Raw genomic sequence first — 19,093 nt, forward strand, 5'->3', positions numbered from 1 at the left:
TAAATTCAACCTAATAGTGACAAACAAGAATTTTACAGTATAAAACATTGCATTTGTGCTGCTGTGGCATAATCCAAAAACATTTTAAAGACACCTGAGCAGAAAAAGTAGTCACTGTGGCCAACCTTTGGCTGTGGTCAGCAGTACCCTAATAAAGATCCCTTGGTGTTATGCAAATCCAGCCCACCAAGATACTACTTTTAGCTTAAGCTATTGGTGGTCAGGCAGAGTGATCCCCCTTTATATTTAAGACTTGGTGGCTAGGCGTAAGGATATGTTCGTTATTAATGGAGCAGAAGGCAAGCTCACTATGGATGTAACTGCGGGGAGGATGTATACATATTATGAATGGACAAGTATTTTCAAAGAAATATATTTTACAATAAAAAAATTGGTTTCTTCCTCAAATACATTACCCAATCAAAATACCTTAGGAGAGTAAGTAAGAGGTGGAGGAAGGTACATCCTCTTACCCCTGAGATAAATCACTGATAGCCTAAGGTATGAGAGACAGGTTCTAAGTAGCCCGACTACAGCCGACTTTATCTGTTCGGACACAGCATCAAAAGGGAAAACATTTTCCCCATGCAAATCCAGCGAAAGTCATGAAGCCACATATTAAGAACAGTGTTTCCCTTTACCCTCATTTGCGCTTCAGGGACCCCCAGATTTTTAATTTGACCCCCAGTTTTGATACCAATGTCTATTTTTTCCTCAGTCTGACCCCCAGTTTTGACACCAGGGAGATTGTTTACTCTCAGTCTTGTACCCCTAGGGGATACACTGTAAGAAGCTGTCAATCAGCCTGGAAATTTGACATGTGCTGTGTATATAGGTCCTACCAGATCAAACTGGGCCTTCTGGGACAACAAATCTCCGAGACAAAATCTAGAAAATGTGGACTCCAATCTCCATCCCACAGCCTGAATGACAGCAGTTCCATCGGAATGCTAGACTGGTGGCAACTGCCTTAACTTCATTATCCTAAAGGCGTAAAAAAAAGTTTATTGAGCAGGGGTTATTTCCCTGTATGTTGAGCAAACAACCCACCTGATCCAGGATGAGCTGATATATCGTCCTGACCTGATTTATGAGATAGAAAAAGCATCATCTCCCTCTATGCACCGGCTCCATTTGATTAAAGTACCACTTCAAAGATCCGACAAGGTCTTGTAAGCAGCCATCAGTTGAAGTGGCCAGATGAGACAGGTTTCATGAGGAAAGGCTGGTTACCCATCGAACGAAGACAATTCTTGATGATGAAAGACTGACCATCTTGTCGAAACTGCAGGAAATTGTAGTCCTACATGTAAGACTTTGACACTGATATTTATGTTTTGGGAACCAGGGTCTTACTGCCTAACTAACAGCGCTTTGTAGTGTGTTTTGATGTCGACTAACATTGTAACGAAAGTAAAATTTTCAGGAATATCTCACACAACTGGCAACTAAAATAACGGCGCTTTTTTACAAAGTCATAATGTTTTAATCAGACTTTACTTACTATGATGTCTTTCGCTAATAAATTCAAATTCTCACAAAAGAAATTTACCTGTTTTCAAGTTTTGCTGGCCTACATTTCAGTTGAGGGGCCCCGAGTGGCCGAGTGGTCTAAAGCGCTCTTTGTTACGGATCACTGCCATCTCACCTCTGTCTGCGTAGGTTCGAGCCTCAGATTCGGCCAATGTGGGTATGTGAGAAAGCTTGCCAGTAGCTTCTCGAGGATCGGTGGTTCTTCCCAGTGTTTTCCTGGGTTCTTCCTCCACCATTAATACTGGCCGCCATGTATAGCCTATCGTGTGCTGAAAAATGGCGTTAAGCCCTACAACAACAACATTTCAGCTAACTGGAAAGTGATGACAGCCGAGAATGCCGAAATCGGGTTAAGTTGAAATATTATTCTTTAACGAAACGAATAAAAATATATTATGCCTTCTGGAACTATAAAACATTTCATTTCGTTCAAAAAACATATCCGTCACATGAACCTACTTAAACATACTTTGACATACCTCGACTACCGTCGCATTGCAACAAATTCAAAAGTACGTCAACGGAACATGAAAATGTGTCCATTTGCTAGTGTCATATTTTCATTCCGCCATGATAAAGACAGCACAGTAAGTATATTAATTACACATAAATTAGTGGAAGAGTGTCGATATATGCTGCCACAAGGCCGTTATTTGGATAGTAAGACAGAACTATAACAAAACCAACGTGCTGGTTTACATTGTAGAACTACAGGAAAATGTAGTCTGGGCGTAATGAACATTAACTCCATTATGAATTTACAGTGTAATTACTATGCATCATTTCCTAGATGAGAGTTGTGCTCTATGTATGGTAATATGTATAATCTAGGACAACATCTTTCACCGTTTAGGAAGTGAATGTTGTTACCTGCATTGTGTATTGGAACACGCTGACTCACGATGTTCTGACACGATGTCATAAACTGATTTCGGTATGTATTGTAACCTTGTATGAATATTCTGTGCATATTTTACGCGTTTGTCATAGCAGTATAATGACATTACCTTGTATCATTTATAATTCCACCAGGACATGGTCAATTTATTCCATAATTCCAATGTTTTTCCAAAATAGTTACTCAACCGCCATTTGCACTCTTTTGGTCTTTTGGAGTGCTATGGAATCTGATTGGCTATTGGTCACATGACCTTTATCTATAAATAACACCATGTACATGTAATAATAATAATGAGGACTTTCTATACGCTTTACAACATCAGACAACACCTATAAGATAAAAAAACATAAAAAACATGCTGAGAATATTTCAGGTAGGAAACATTATTAGGCTTTTAAGTTTGTTCTTGCAGTCGAAATAAGTGAGTTTTGAGAGCCCTCTTGAATGTGATCACTGTGTCTTTGTGTCCAAGTTCAGTGGGCAATTCATTCCACGTTGCTGGGCCTTGGTATGCAAAAGAACGCTGTCCATATGATTTGTTTTCATAGTGGGAATAATGAGTATATGATTGTCAGAAAAGGAGCGTAAGTATCTTGCTGGTGTCTACACGTGGGTGAGATCTGATAGGTATGTTGGACTAGAATCCGACAGTGAAACGTAGCACAGAGACCAAATTTTGTGTTTGATTCTGGATCGAACGGATAGCCAGTTTAGGGTACAGAGCAGCGGGGAGGTGTGCTTTGATCGTGGTACTCTAAGTATGATCCGATCAGCTGTGTTTTGAACTTTTTGAAGTTTCTGGAGTAGATACTGAGATGAACCAGACAGAATTCAGTTACAATAGTCCAGTCTTGAAAGTACTAATGAACACACAAGTGTTTTAGTGGCATCAACTGAAAGAGATTTGCGAATTGAGCTGATGCGTCTCAGCTCAAGATATGCAGCCTTGCATATGTTCATGACATGTTGGTGCAATGTGAGAGTACTGTCCAGAATAACACCTAGGTTTCGTACTGATTGTGTGAATTTAATGTTGGTGTTGCTGATATTTATTGTTTGAGGTAAAGGATGTGAATGAGAAAGTCTTTGTGTTGTGATCAGAATGGCCTCAGTTTTATCATCATTCATCTGCAGCTTGTTCCATGTCATCCATGATTTCACATCAGAAATGCACCTCTCTACACCTTGGATGGTAGCATCAACTTCAGTTGGGTGGCTAGATTTGTATATTTGGGTGTCATCAGTGTACAGTTGGTTAGACAATGGATGATGATCTATGACACTTGAGAGCGGCTGAGTGTACAGAATGAAGAGAAAAGGTCCAAGAACAGACCCCTGTGGAACACCACAACATAGATCAACTGGGCTGGAGTGTATTCCATTTGCAGATTCAATTTGTGTCCTATTGACCAAGTAGGACTTGAACCACAGTAAGGCTGTATCATGAATGCCAAATACATGCTGGAGACGGTGAAGTAATATATCATGGTCTATTGTGTCAAATGCTGCAGACAAATCAAGGAGGGTGAGGACTGTAATCTTTCCGCTATCCAACGCAGACAGAATGTCATTAACTACTTTAGAAGAGTAGTTTCAGTACTGTGGCAAGGCGATATGCAGACTGTACATTGTAATACAGAGCTTAACTATTATCTTTTCCAGCGTTCGGAACAGACGGAAGTAAAGCATCGGGTGACGTTGTACCCATTTCATCTATTCTATAATGTCTCAAGCTATGTTGGATAAACATAGTCAAGTTGCAATGGTTAGTTCTAATGAGATTTGATATGCTTGCCTGACATAAAGGTAATTCAAGATTCATGACGTGACGTCTGCTACCGTATTGGTTGATATGATTTCACCTTTGGTGAATTATCACTGCGATTATCCTATGTAAATGAAGGCGAGAGATCATTACGATATATATAATCCTGGCCAACCTACAGATTGTTCCCTCAGGAACTGATATAAAAGTATATTAACGTTAAGTCGCTAATAAACCGTCACTCTTCACCTTCGTTAGAAGGCGAACTCACGTTGCATCTTCACCTTACGATACTCACCACCTTCAACACCTGAAGGTTAATACTTCACCTTATTCATTGCCAAGATTTAAGATACTCTTTCTTGTACTTCCATAACGTGAATTCTATGTGATATATAAATCATTGCAAATATATTCTTAAATCCACTCAAAGAGAGGTTGTGAAGGTGCAATTATATTTGAAGCTCCATTGCACCTTCCCCCACAGGAGTCGATCACCTTTGTCTCCCGAGATTCTATGGATTACATAAGTCTGGTATTAAATCTTAAATGTTTATGTATATGTAACTGTTTTGACATTCAGTAATTGCATGTTCACCTGCTCTTGTACTTAAGGTAATTTACAAATAAATACTTTCGATGTTGATTCTATACGGTCTTGTATTATTCTTTCTAATCAAAAGCTAGACAGGAGGACCCAAACATAGTGTAGCTGGATACGGTGTTACAGTTGGTGGCAGAGGTGGGAATATAAATCCTGTATTCTTGTGATTAGAAACAAGTTTAATTTGATATTTGTATTATTTGCTATAAAGCAACCAGACAGTATTTTTATCTGTATTTTAATGATAAATATTTCATCAAGATGGGTGATTCAGGTGAAGTTTTAATTAACCCAAATTCGCTCTCATCTTCAGATGAGGTAGACGAAGGAAATAACAATGATTACTCGTTTGTCGACGAAGAAAACGAAAGTCTGCCATTGGTCGTCACTGGTCTCAGTGCAGACGTACTAAATAATGAATTGATATTGATGAAAGATGAAATATGTAACAGTGTTAAGGAAATTCAACACAAAACTTCCACAAATTTATGTGAGGTCAAAAATCAGCTGAGCAGATAAATCAGCTGAGACAAGATTTCGGCCTTCAAATTTCAAAATCGGAATAAAAACTGAAAGCACAGGATAGTCATTCTATAGTAACTACACTAGGGCGCTCTTCCGCTCGATGGGAAAACATCAATATTCCAGCTGATCATGCGTCTGGTATAAATATAAATCAGAATCAAGATTTTCATTATTCACTGTCTTAAAGGCCAACCAGGGCTAATAAACAAATTTACAAATGAAACTCAGTAGTACGATGGAAGAGAGGATTTGGATGAATACCTAGCACATTTTCAAATTTTGGCGAAGATAAATAAATGGGATTATACAGCCATGTCACTTTACCTGGCAAGTTGCCTCAAGGGCAGCGCACGCGCATTGTTTAGTGAATTTAGCGAATTCTTCCACGTGATTACGACACACTCGTACATGCGCTGAATACCCGATATGGATCGGTCAGTAGGGCAGAAATGTACCGAGAACAACTGAAAACTCGAGTTCAGGGCAAAGACGAATCTTTGCAGGAATTTGCTCAGTCAGTAAAGAAACTGACGCGACAGGCTTATCCAGGAGCAAGTTCAGCTATTACCGATATTCTTTCACTCGATCATTATATCGATGCTTTAGCCGAGTCTGACACAATACTAAGGTTGTGAGAAGCGCGACTGAAGGACATAAATGAAGCTGAAACATTGGCCGTTAGATTAGAGACTCATATATTGGCGGACCACCAGCGCAGACGCTCAGTCCGACTTGTGGATAAAAGTAATATATCTCATGCAGAAAGTTTATCTGACACAAAAGAGGGAAGGGTGGATGATAGCATCTGCAGCATGCTTCATAAAGAATTTGACTGTTTCAAACAAGAAATGGGAAATTTAGTCAAGAAGTAAGAAATCTGTCAAATCCAAACAAACAGTACAAGCAGTTTAGCCACGATAAAAATAACTCGCAGCGTCCGAATCAAAACCGAGGCGATTATTGGGAAAACGGCAATCGGAAATGGCGTAATCAAAACGACGCACACAATTTACACAAAGAGAATAAGGTTCCCGAGGGGAATAACAGCACAAAATCTCAGGGAAACTTTTAAACTCGAACTCGAGGGCCTGAGGTCAACATATCATAATGGGCGGCCCAATACTTTGACAATTGGTAATTCATTTGTAAATGAAGAAGGTTTATTTGTGAGCGCAAAAGTGCAAAATGAACCAATAACTTTATTGATGGATACTGGAGCGAATGTTACAATTTTAAGCAAAGACTTTGTTGAAAAGCTTGAAGAAACGTCGCACACCGAAATCTCACCTGTAAATACAAGTCTAGTAACAGCCACAGGTGAAACCTCTCCCTTCTTTGGTGCGACTACCGTATATATCCATATGGGGGAACATTAATTTAAGCATAAGGCACTGATAGCTGATATTAAATCAGAAGGAATTTTAGGAATTGATTTCTTAACATCCAATCGCTGTGATGTTTTACTGAGTAAACAAATTATCCTAATAAAGGGTAATAAAACTCCATGCTTTAGATGCAGCAAGGATGCTCAGTACACTAGCTGCAGGATAGCGGTCACTGAGAAGGTCACTGAGAAGGTTATCATCCCCCCAGACAGCGAAGTGTTGGTACCGGGGAAACCGATAGGAATCATATCAAATAAAAATGTGGGTCTCGTATCACTAATTTCAAATTTCTGAGAGAAATATGGTTACTTGTCGCTAAGGCCCTGGTGAACCCTTCCCGTGGATATGTGCCATTGCGCGTAGTGAATTTAAGCGACGAACCGCACATTATCTACAAAAATACAGTTGCTGCTACTTTAAAATGCATGGAAGAGTATATGGTCGAATCACCTGAGAACGTTAATGCCTTACAGCTAAGGAAGGCAGTAAATCCACGCCCACAGAACTCCCTGAACATTTGATAAATCTCTATGACGAGAGTAGCAAGAATTTAAATGGCTTGGAGAAGGGTGTATTGAAGTATTTGCTTATTGAATATCAAAGTATATTCTCCAAATCACCATATGACATGGGCCGAACAAGTTTAGCAGAACATTCGATTAACACCGGCAATAACCTACCGATACGTCTACATCCGAGGCATATACCCTTGGCGAAAGTGAAGGATGCTAAACAAGAGATTCAAAAAATTGCTGAGAAAGGGATCATCGAACCTTTCTCTAGCCCCTGGTCGGCCCCGGTCATACTTGTCAAGAAAAAGACCAGTCCCTTCGCTTCTGTGTTGACTACAGGAAGCTAAATGACATTACAATTAAAGATTCACACCCGCTTCCCCGTATCGATGATACGTTGGATGCACTTTCAGGTTCAAAGTGGTTTTCCACAAATTGATTCGAAAAGTGGGTATTGACAGGTTGGTGTGGCAAATGAAGACCGCCCAAAGACTGCATTTTCCATCCCTGGTGGAGGTTTATGGCAATTTACTGTCATGGCCTTCGGACTGACCAACGCACCCACGACCTTTGTCAAATTGATGGAAAAGGCCTTGTCGGGGTTATCGTGGAAAATATGCCTCGTATATCTCAATGACAGTATTGTCTTCTCAAAGAATTTCGTGGGGAAATTAGAGAATCTGCGCCAGGTATTTCAAAGGATTTGCAACGCAAACATAAAACTCAGTCCTCAGAAATACAAACGTTTTCAAAAAGAGGTATCATTCCTTGGACATATAGTGAATGAAAACGGGGTTCATACAGATCCCGCAAAAATATCGGCAGTGGAAGACTTTCCCTTACCCAAAACCCTAAAAGATGTTAGAGCATTTTTGGGACTCTGTTCCTACTATAGACGTTTTGTGTATCATTTTGCTGATATTTCCTGGCCGTTGCACAAACTAACCAAGCCTGGTCAAACTTTTGACTGGTCAGAAAAGTGCCAAATTGCATTTGAGACCCTAAAATAATGTTTGACAAGCGGTCCCATCCTTTCTTACCCTTAACAGGAAGGTCTATTTATTCTAGACACTGATGCTAGCAATGAAGGTATGGGTGCTGTTTTGTCACAAGAACAAAATGGCATCGAAAGCGTGATTAGTTACTTTCGTAAAGCTTTCAGTCGAGCAGAGAGAAGGTATTGTGTAACCAGACGAGAACTATTAGCAATAGTATGTTCCGTCAAACATTTCCATCACTACTTGTATGGACGTTTTTTCAAGATCCGCAGTGACCATAGTTCTTTAAGATGGCTCCTCAGTTTTAAAAATCATGAAGGGCAAGTAGCCCGATGTATTGAAGTCTTATCTTCGTATGATTTTACCGTTGAACATCGTCCGGGACGTGTTCACGGTAATGCCGACATTCTTTCTCGAAGACCGTGCTTCGAGAACGGTTGTAATTTTTGTACAGGGGCAGAAGAGAGGTATCTTTATCTGGCAGATGCCAGACCCATGATGATAAAAAGGATCGAAGTAGCCTCGACCGAACTTGCAAACGAGCATATAAGGTGCGAAACCGGTAATTCAACGGACGAGCTACACCAACGAGGCGCAGCTGGGAAGAAACCTTGCAATTCTCGAAACAGTTGCGCAGATGTAGGCGTAGAATGTTGCCTTGAGAAAGACACAAGTCTATCGGTTGACGGTAGATTGCACGGTACTTACTTAGCAACAGAAATCGAACGTAATTATGGCTCGAGATCACATTTACTCACCGAGGTGAATATAACCAGTTCAGTACAAGCTCAGTCGGGTAAGTTATATGGCCTGATAAATAAAGTGAAAAGGTAGAAGGCGAGAATGAGGGATTCTTTTCAAAGGAAAAGATGAGAGAGTTGCAGAGGAAGGACGCATTGCTTTGCCATGTTAGGGAATGGAAGTTAGAGGAGCAGAAACCTTGTGCACAAATTTCACACCTAGGTGTCGCGGTCAAATATTATTGTACTTAATATGAGTCCTTGTTTTTGCATGATGGAATTCTTTGTCGGAAATGTGACTCAGATGCTGGTAAGCATATAGTCTGGCAAACAGTGCTACCTAGTTCACTAAAATTTGTTGTACTCAAACAGTTACACAATTCAATAACAGGTAGTCAACTTGGGGTTAAGAAAACCCTCTTAAAAGTTCATAATAGATACTTCTGGTATGAGCAACGCAGTGATGTGGAACACTAGTGTAAAGTCTGTGACAAATGTACTTCAAGGAAGTCTCCCTTAAATGAGTCAAGGGCACAAATACAACAATACAATGTTGGCGCTTCTTTTGAACGACTTGCGTCTGATATATCTGGACCCTTACCAACATCTAAGAAAGGTAACCGCTATCTCTTGGTGGTAACATATTACTTCACAAAATGGACAGAAGCAATCCCCATTTGAAATCAGGAAGCCTTTACGGTTGCCCGAAAGCTCACTGAGCGTGCCATATCAATCTTCGGAGTCCCAATGCAAATCCACTCCAATCAAGGAGCGAATTTTTAGTCTCATGTGTTTAAAGAGGTCTGTAATATCCTGGGTATTGAAAAAACAAGGTCCACCCCACTACGACCTCATTCTGATGGCATGGTTGAATGTGCTAATTGAACTATTGTGAATATTTTGTCCGCATATGTTTCAGAACAGCAAAAGGACTGGGATGAACATATATATCTACTTATGCTGGCTTACAGATCAGTTGTTCATGAGAGCACGGAGTTTCTCCCTAAGAAATGATGTTTGGACATCAGGTGTCATTGCCCGTATTGAGGCTGAAAAAGAAAACGAAAACTTTCAAAGTGATATGCATACGAACTTTGCCAGAAAATGTATAAAATTCACGAGTTCGCACACAAACATATCGATCTATTGAGCGATCGAATGAAACGACAGTATGACTTCCGAGCCAGGAAACCCAATTTTAATCACGGTGATGCTTTATGGCTGTATTATCCTCATCAACCTAAAAGTAACTGTAAAAAGTTACAATGTGACTGGGATGGTCCATATTTAATCACTTGTAAACTGAATGATGTTCTCTATAGAGTCCAGAGGGATCGCAGAAGTAAACCGAAAGTGGTTCACTCTGACAGACTCAAGCCATACTTAGGTCTAGATAAACCGAACTGGTTATTGTCATAAAGCAATATACTGTATTAATGATGATGGATAAATAACCAGAATTATTCAAAAGCTGTATCATTTTTGTTTTGTTTTCTTTTCCAATAAAATGCTGAATGCAAATGTTATATTTTTGTAGTAGTATAGATAGAGCCTAAACAAGATTACTTGCGTTGCCTACATTTTCTTTGCAGGTGACTTGTGGCAGTGTGCACCTTGCAAAAATGACTTTGAGGATCCCCCCCCCCAAGTACTGTATGGAGAGGCATATGCTAGAAAGACACAGTGGCTTTGGATTCCAATGCTCCACATGTAAGAATGTCTTCCCTAGGTCCTCTACACACCATTCATGTAGCAAAAGAGGTCTGATGACAGTTATGACCCTCGTTAGAAGGACGACAATGGAGAGAGGCTGTGTACAAAGTGTATGCCCAAAACTGCAAAAACTGTAATTTCTGTTAAAAGAAGACTTGCTGAGATAGGGGAAAGGCAAGAGAAAAAACTTCATAGAGTTCATTCACATCAAAGTCAATTATGGCAAAAGGATGACAGATCCCCCTTTCCCAAAAGATGCTAGTCATCGACCCCTTTTGCATCGGGTTACAGTCCTAGAAAAATCACACCATATCACTACAAAAGAGCTAGCATCACCACTCAAGGAGCTTGAGCTGAAAAGGGGAGGGATTTTTCAACCTAACCAATGCAGTCTGCTAGAAACATCCTCTGTCAGGTTACACCATCCAGGACCAGCTCCTGGTGCAATCATTCCTCCATTTCAGGAGGAGGATGCCATTTCCATACTGGCTGAGGTGGATGAAGTCTGTATTCACCCAAACCTAGAACCCCAGCGAAAGCCACAAGCGTGCCTTATATACCTACCCCGACTCAAGTTCTCGGGGTTCAACAGATGAAGCTGGACCAGGATAAGAGAATTATACTGAATGTTGGTGGCCAGAAGTTTGAAACATCTGTTGCAACTTTACAAAAGGATCCATCATCTGTTTTGGCATACATGGTTATGCCAGACTCTCCTCTGAAACCATATAATACCGACAGTGTATATACGTACTTCATAGACCGTGACCCAAGCCATTTCAGACACATTCTAAATTATCTCAGAAATGGAGGAGGAGACACTGCCAACACTTTCCCACACGACGTAAGATACTTAAAAAACTACAGAGAAAAGCAGAATTTTACAATCTACAGCATTTCAGCCTACTTCTGGAGAGGAAACTTGTCAATCCACTCATCCGAAAAGAGGAATAGGTTTATTTGTTTAATAAATATCCTTAGATTAATTAAACTGAATTTCAACAGAATTACCTATTCTGAATTACAACAGATCATTACAAAAGTATTAGCTATTTTACCAATTAATGAAGAGACGGTAGGTTTGAAATAGTTTTTCTTCTTTTAATGCAGTTGACTGTATGGATTTTTGTCTAAGTAAATCAATTTTTGAGTGAGTGACACACTGTTATTGCATGCAAGTTTTCATCTTTGTATCCGCTTTGTCATACGTCAATAAGACGTATTTTTTTCACATAGTATTGAAGTGTACATTTAACTATTTTTCATTTTTCATTAAATGTTCTTGACCTTCGGTAGTAACGTCTGTCAAAGTCGTTTTTGCAATTTTTTTAATTTTTACCGTATGTACCTGCTTATGTGAGTACTCAAAAGCTAATCACGTTTCAGATATGACCAAAAGTTTTTTTTTGTGTAAAAATTGTTCTGCCTTGAAGCTAAATATTAATTCATACTTAAATGTTAATACATTTGGGGTATATGCTGCAGTAATGTGTTTCTTAACATTTATGCTATCCTTGTGAGCTTTGGGGACCAAATGCCTTTAGGAGGGGGCTGTGTAATGAACATTACCTCCATTACGAATTTACAATGTAATTACTATGCATCATTTCATAGATGAGAGGAGTGCTTTATGTATGGTAATATGTGTAATGTACTTATCTAGGACACGTCTTTCAGCGTTTAGCAAGTAAATTTGTTACCTGCATTGTGTATTGGAACACGCTGACTCACGATGTTTTGACACGATGTGATAAACAGATTCGGTATGTATTATAACCTTGTATGAATATTTTGTGCATATTTTACATGTTAGTCACAGCAATATAATGAAATTACCTTGTACATGTATCATGTATAATGCCACCATGACATGGTCAAATTATTCCATAATTCCAATGTTTTGATGTGCACTCGCTGCCAAAATATGTACTAATCTGCCATTTGCACTCCTTTGGGCAGCGAGCGCTATGGAATGTGACTGGCTATTGGTCATATGACCTTTTCCTATGAATAGCAAATCGTACATGTCATGTAGAGTTTCACTATTATCTTGTCCAGTGTTCGGAGCAGATGGAAGTAAAGCATCGGGTGACGATGTACCCATTTCATCTATTCTATAATGTCTCAAGCTGTGTTGGATAAGCATAGTCAAGTTGCAATGGTTATTTCTAATGAGATTTGATATGCTTGCCTGACATTACCGGGAATTCCAGAATTTATTCATGACGTGACGTCTGCTACCGTATTGGTTGATATGATTTCACCTTCGGTGAATTATCACCATGATTAACCTATGTAAGTGAAGGCAAGAGATCATTACGATATATATAATCCTGGCAAACATACAAATTGTTCCCTCAGGAACTGATATATAAGTATATTAACGTTAATTCGCTAATAAACCGTCACTCTTCACCTTCGTTAGAAGGCGAATTCACGTTGCTCATTCACCTTACGATACGCACCACCTTCAACACCTGAAGGTTAATACTTCACCTTATTCACTGCCCTGATTTAAACAACTCGTGAATTCTATGTGATATAAATCATTACAAATATATTCTTAAATCCACTCAGAGAGAGGTGGAGAAGGTGCAATTATATTTGAAGCTCCATTGCACCTTCCTCCACGGGAGTCGATCACCTTTGTCTCTTGTGATTCTCTGGTTTACATAAGTCTGGTATTAAATCATAAATGTTTATGTATATGTAACTGTATTGACATTCAGTAATTGCATGTTCACCTGCTCTTGTACTTAAGGTAATTTACAAATAAATACTTTTGATGTTGATTCTCTACAGTCTTGTATTATTCTTTCTAATCAAAAGCTAGATAGGAGGACCCAAAAATACTATAGCCGGATACAGCGTTACAATTATCCATCGAAGGATGACAATTCTTGATGATGAAAGACCGACCTATCTTGTCAAAACTCCAGGAAATTGGAGTCTGAGGACAGAGCATGTATTTCACTAATTCTGTCTGCCGTTCTTTAGGACATGAGGTAGCAGAACTTTTAGGAAAGGTGCACCAGAGATGCCCATGCAATTGGTTCAAAAGAGTTCTTGTTCAGCCTGGTTAATACCCAAGATAGGTTCTGCTTGAGACAGCGGAATAATTTTTAAGCCGTGTATACTCAAAGTTGCAAGGAGATTGGATACATCCTTCTTTTATTCGTGCCCATAATGACAAAAGGTGTCAGTTAATGTTGAGCAATAGCCTTTGATCATACTCAGAGCAAATTTTCTCCCTTCGAAGAGCCAGAGGATGAAATTAGCTATATCGATGCCTGGAGAGGTAAGATATGTTAGTTTGCACACCAGTGGGTGCAAAGTGCCACCTACCTTCATATGCTTTAGCATGGAGAACTGACATGCCTGAGCGATTCTCTCCACTACTGGTTGTGAGAATTGTTTGTGTCTGAGAGCCTATTTAATATGATCCAGACATGCAGGTCCAGGAGCTCTGGGCAGGAATGAACAACTGCCATGACGGTTGTTTGAGTTGATGAGGGAAAACCTGAATCCTCTGCGGGGTTTCTGATGCAAAATTGATGAGATCATCAATCCATGACTTCTCCCATTGGAGAGTGATGAAATGAGGTCACAGGCCGATTCCCTTATTTGCTGTATCACTTGGAATCAAAGGTATTGGTGGTTGGTGTATTACTAAACCAACAATAGGGCATCCACTGCCCAAGCTGTTGGGTCTGGAATGGGGGAGACAAAGAATGGGGTTGGGCATTCCCTATTTGTCCCAAAGAAACCTACCAATGGTTGATCTCATTGGGTACAGATCTGTGTGAGAACTGAGGGGATGTAGAGACCATTTCTTCTAGTCGGTTGTTCTGTGATGACGGGACAATCAGTGCATTGAGCCCTGGGATACAATGAACCTGACATTCTTGTTAATGACAGCACCACTTCAACAAGTCACACACCATGATGCAAAGATCTGGCGATTGGGATCCTTGTTATTGATCATCACCATTATAGCACTGAGTTCCTCTATGTTGTTTAAAAAAAGTCCCACACCATGACACAAAGGTCTGGGTACTGGAATCCTCCTTATTGCTGGAGATAAGCCAACATTGTAGGCTAGAGATAATCCTTGCTGTTGAGAAAAGCCACCACTGTATAGATGTCAGACAGATAAGAACTCCTTTGGCCTCTTAAGTATTATTGCCCCTAGTGAAAAACTTTCACACTGGCCATCATCTCCTGATAGATGTTGTTCCTGGGGAGATCCTGCACCACTGGTGTCATGATATGATGGTAGTGGGTGGGCTCCCCTGCCATTCGTACTTGCATCAGTACAGCCTGTAATCTCAAGTGGGTGAACACACAGATGCATACCCGCCATGAGCCAAGTCAGGCTGTTCCACATTCCGCCAATGGTGCCTCAAATGGGTGCAGATGATGAGAGGATGGTCCAGTAGGCCAACTTGTGGACTACATTTGTGCAGACAAAAAGAATAGCAAAGCAGTAGAAGGCAACCAAGGCCCATGATGTCTGCTGCCGTGTTGAGCAATCCCATGCAAATAGAATTACTTGAAAGAAAGGTGCTACCATGGTTCATTTCCATACACCATCCTGAGGGAGACAAAGTATAGTGCCTGTGTTCTGAAGTCCAGACCCAAGTGAATGAATTGTTGAGATGCTAATAGTCAGATTTTTCCTTGTTACTGAAAAGTCCATATCGGCAACAAGGGCCATCATGACTGGTTAGAGCTCATGACTGGTTAGAGCTCACTGATGTTGCTGCAGGATGTTGTCCAGGTAACCTGAGGTTGCCGCCATAGGAATGGTCCAGGTATGCACCATTACTTGATTCGTCAGTTGAGGGAAGACCCGCTGAATTGATATACGACGTTGTATGTAATTGTCAGGAACATCCTCAGAGCCTATGAAGAGACATGAAGGTTATGTGCCATATAAGCCCAGAGTGAAGACAAAGTCTCCCTTGTGGATATTATTCAAAATGCAATGTAGGGTTCCTGGAGGGAACCAAGGGGCATGGAAAAATTATTGAGTGTCTTACAGCCGATGACCAGACATAAAGAGTCATTTGCCACTCGGACCAAGAAAAGTGTTGAACAAACGAAAACGATAGAACCATCTCAGTGATATATCTGCATGGATTTTGATTGTTGGAGCATTGATAGGATGGCAAAGCTTTGATAGGGCAGCTTTCAGAGGCTTGTATCCTATAAGTGACCCCTGGGTCCTTTTGCTGAATCCCCGTACTATCCCTGTATTGATGCTGTGGTTGCAGAGGGAGGGTAACATGTCTCCTTGATGGCTTGTTAGCATACTCATCCATCAGGATGTTAAGCAGAGTAGTAGAGGACTCATGTTATGTTCTTAGCTTGAGATTGGCTCCATGAGTTCAGGTGTCCAGGTGTTCTGTATGTTTTAAGATAATGTAAGTTACATCGGTTTAAAGATAACCCAAGAAAATAAAAGTCCCATGGTGAATTACGTTAACTATACTGTCCACTAAATCTTAAGTGTATACAAAGGCCATCCAATCCATGCTGCATACATGCATACAGTGTGGCTATGATATCCCAAACGCGGTGAGATCACTGTCAATTCTGGGTTACCGAATGACTAGCTGGTGGAAGTGTAAATGTTAGAATCGCCAACAAACTGATGATAAAGGTGGGCCACAAAGCCCATAACTCTGTGAAGACTGTGAGCATAACTAAGTCTGAACCATCCATTTAGGATCAACAGATGCTGGAGCACTGGTGTATGTTGATGATGGAGCTGGAAGAGGACATAGCTCATGGGGCAGAAACACGTCCTCAGTGGAGATCCGAAGGCATCTCCCTGTGCCCTCGTGTAGGACAGAATTGATGATACTGGTAGAATGATCAACATCATCCGGTTGTGTGGACAGGGCTACAGTCCATGTAACACATTAAGACTTACCTGGTGAAGAGCGATGCGGTCTATCACTCACTAAATACATAGAACACCCTGAATTAGGAACCATGACTTCAAGAAAGTCACTCATTAAAAGGCTCTCCTCGTGGCAGAGTGTAGAGAAAGTGTGAAGCGACATCTGTTGAGGCATGAGGATCTACTCATAGTATCATGAAGAACGAGTGTTATAAAGTGATACGAGTTAGACTGGTCCCTGCACATTGTCCATAAAAGTTGTGTTCCAAGTACTGAAAATTTTATGGGCTGTTATCGAGCCCATAAAATTGATGATTGGTCCTTAAAGATCCTTAGTATATCCCCAGAATGGTCACAATGGAAAAAGGCCATCAATGTGAAGAAGATATTGTTAGGATCATCAGTTGGGAAAGGTTATGGTATATTTGATCCATGTAACCTGTCTGTATGTCTGCTGAATGAGTGGGAACTTGGCTGTTTGTTAGCTCTGTGCATTTTGTAGGAGGTATCATGTTAGACTCGAAGGAGCCCAATTAAGGGGAGTTCCAAAAGAGTCCTGTGGTGGTGACTTGGGTGCCAGAGCTGTTTCCGAGATTGTCAATGTCCAGCGCTTCATGGTTAAAGGGTACGTTGAATTGTCTTCCTTGCCCCCATAAAGGTTCACACTGTAGAAGAAATCAGCATGCAGACTATTGACACCTTTGGTCTGAGCTCTATGTTGTTTGTGCTTTGCCCATAGTTCTGTCTGCAAAACAAAATAGAGCAAAATAGATAAAGTTGTAGCCCTGCACCTGTTCTAGAATGCAATGTCCATACTGAGCTATTTCATTAAGAGGGTGACCCAGAAATTAATGTCTAATAAGGGAAGGAAGCGTACAGGGAAACTATAATGACATACCACCCGTTTATAAACCTGTGTGCCTGCACATGTTATGTCGCATACTGTGTGGATGCATAGCTATACAAATAAAGGATACATGGAACAAATTGCAAGCAGACGATTTCAATGACCATGCATACCTGTAGGGAGGTCAAGGGCAGCCTATACAGGTAAAATCATTGAAGCATGGTGTTCCAAGGCTAAAAATACCATGGTAAAAGAACACACCTTGATATACAAAAAGAACGGAACTATGCACATATATGGGGTTCTTCAGAGCATAAGGACATGCATGCATGAAAGTAATGTACCCCGAACCTAACTATGAAGATATCGGCGACACATGAGCATGACTAAGTGTTCGATCAACAAGTTATGCAGATAAACATGGCTCAAAGGTCACCTATATAAACATGCATGAACTGGAGGTGACTGAATGAACCATGTATAGAGCACTGAACTGTACTTGTCCAACTAGAACAGAATAAATACAGAATGTACCAGTATCTACATTACAAACAAACAACCTTCATAAAGAATGGAATAAAGGCACAGTTATCGTGATATACCTGGTAGTACGACAAAATCCATTATGAGGCAATACTTTTAGGGAAAAAAGGCACAGAGACCGCATGTCACAAGTAATTATATATTATGAAAGCCTTAGATAAAAAACTCACTAACATGTACCCAATCGTAAGGAAATTACAAATATATGAGTTATATGAGCACTACTGACTTGCACGTAAAATTAAGTATAGCGCTAATGGACTGTGAAGTTGCTTAGGTTCCACATGCAAGTACCCAATGTGTGATGACGACAAAGTGTGACAATTTGTAATGGCAGAACTTTGTTGTGAGAGAAAGAGAAAAAGTTGGAAATATAGATGGAGTATACTTTCCTTAAAAGTGAACAAAACTCCTCCAACCTGAAGTGATATCTCTTTCACATAGCTTTGGCTTTGCGAGGTCTCTCATGATGAGAGCATGCTTCTAGGCACAAGCGTAAGTAATAACATATCCTTATGCCTTGTCACCAAGTCTTATATGTATGGGGAGATCACTGCCCGACCACCAATAGGTCGGCAGACAACTTTTAGCTCCCATGAGCTAAAAGTAGTATCTGGGAGGGCTGGATTTGAGAGGTAGTGGCAGTTCAAACGTGTTATGATTGGGTAACGTATTCGAAGAAGAAATAGTGACAAGATTTTCAAGAGGGCCATAGTTGTGGTTGTGGCTTTTTTGGATGCAAGATCAGCAACATTTCATTTAGGACCAACTAGACATCACACAAAGTCTTTGGGTGAAATGCTGATATGACTTATCATTCAATAACATTTTTAATATGGCCATCACTGACTATAATAAATAGTACCATTTTGATTTAGGACCAACGAGATATCTATCAGTGAAAAGCCCAAGTCAATCCATTTAGATGGAGCAATGTTAATAAGATTTTCAAGATGGTCATCATGGAGGCCATATTCGATGTCTTATAAGCATAATTTTCATTTGTGATAAATTAGACATAGAGATAAACATGTTCTTGGACAGACGATGGGAAAAGTAACCACAGACCATCCCACAAGCTCTGCTACAACCAACTGAGCTAAATGAGAAAACTTTACA

The 19,093-nt window shown here is 40.2% G+C and overlaps 1 protein-coding gene across 1 annotated transcript; it reads left to right on the forward strand.

The window, feature by feature from the left end:
- The first annotated feature begins 11,268 nt into the window (after positions 1–11,268).
- Positions 11,269–16,539, forward strand: LOC149783022 (BTB/POZ domain-containing protein KCTD21-like). The gene is made up of 2 exons (XM_089935193.1): positions 11,269–11,520; positions 16,408–16,539. Exons 1-2 carry the CDS (start codon positions 11,269–11,271, stop codon positions 16,537–16,539), a joined length of 384 nt encoding a protein of 127 aa, XP_089791319.1.
- Positions 16,540–19,093: the final 2,554 nt, after the last annotated feature.

This window comes from Sinohyriopsis cumingii, chromosome 15 (assembly GCF_028554795.1).
Source record: "Sinohyriopsis cumingii isolate HCF-2022 chromosome 15, ASM2855479v2, whole genome shotgun sequence".
NCBI lineage: Eukaryota > Metazoa > Mollusca > Bivalvia > Unionida > Unionidae > Sinohyriopsis > Sinohyriopsis cumingii.

Bases quoted from the DNA above. Each gene is read 5' to 3' on its own strand.
- LOC149783022 (XM_089935193.1), top strand. From the start codon at position 11,269: ATGAAGCTGGACCAGGATAAGAGAATTATACTGAATGTTGGTGGCCAG. The intron at 11,521-16,407 runs GTAAGATACTTA...CCATCCATTTAG, and splicing joins CCAACACTTTCCCACACGAC to GATCAACAGATGCTGGAGCA.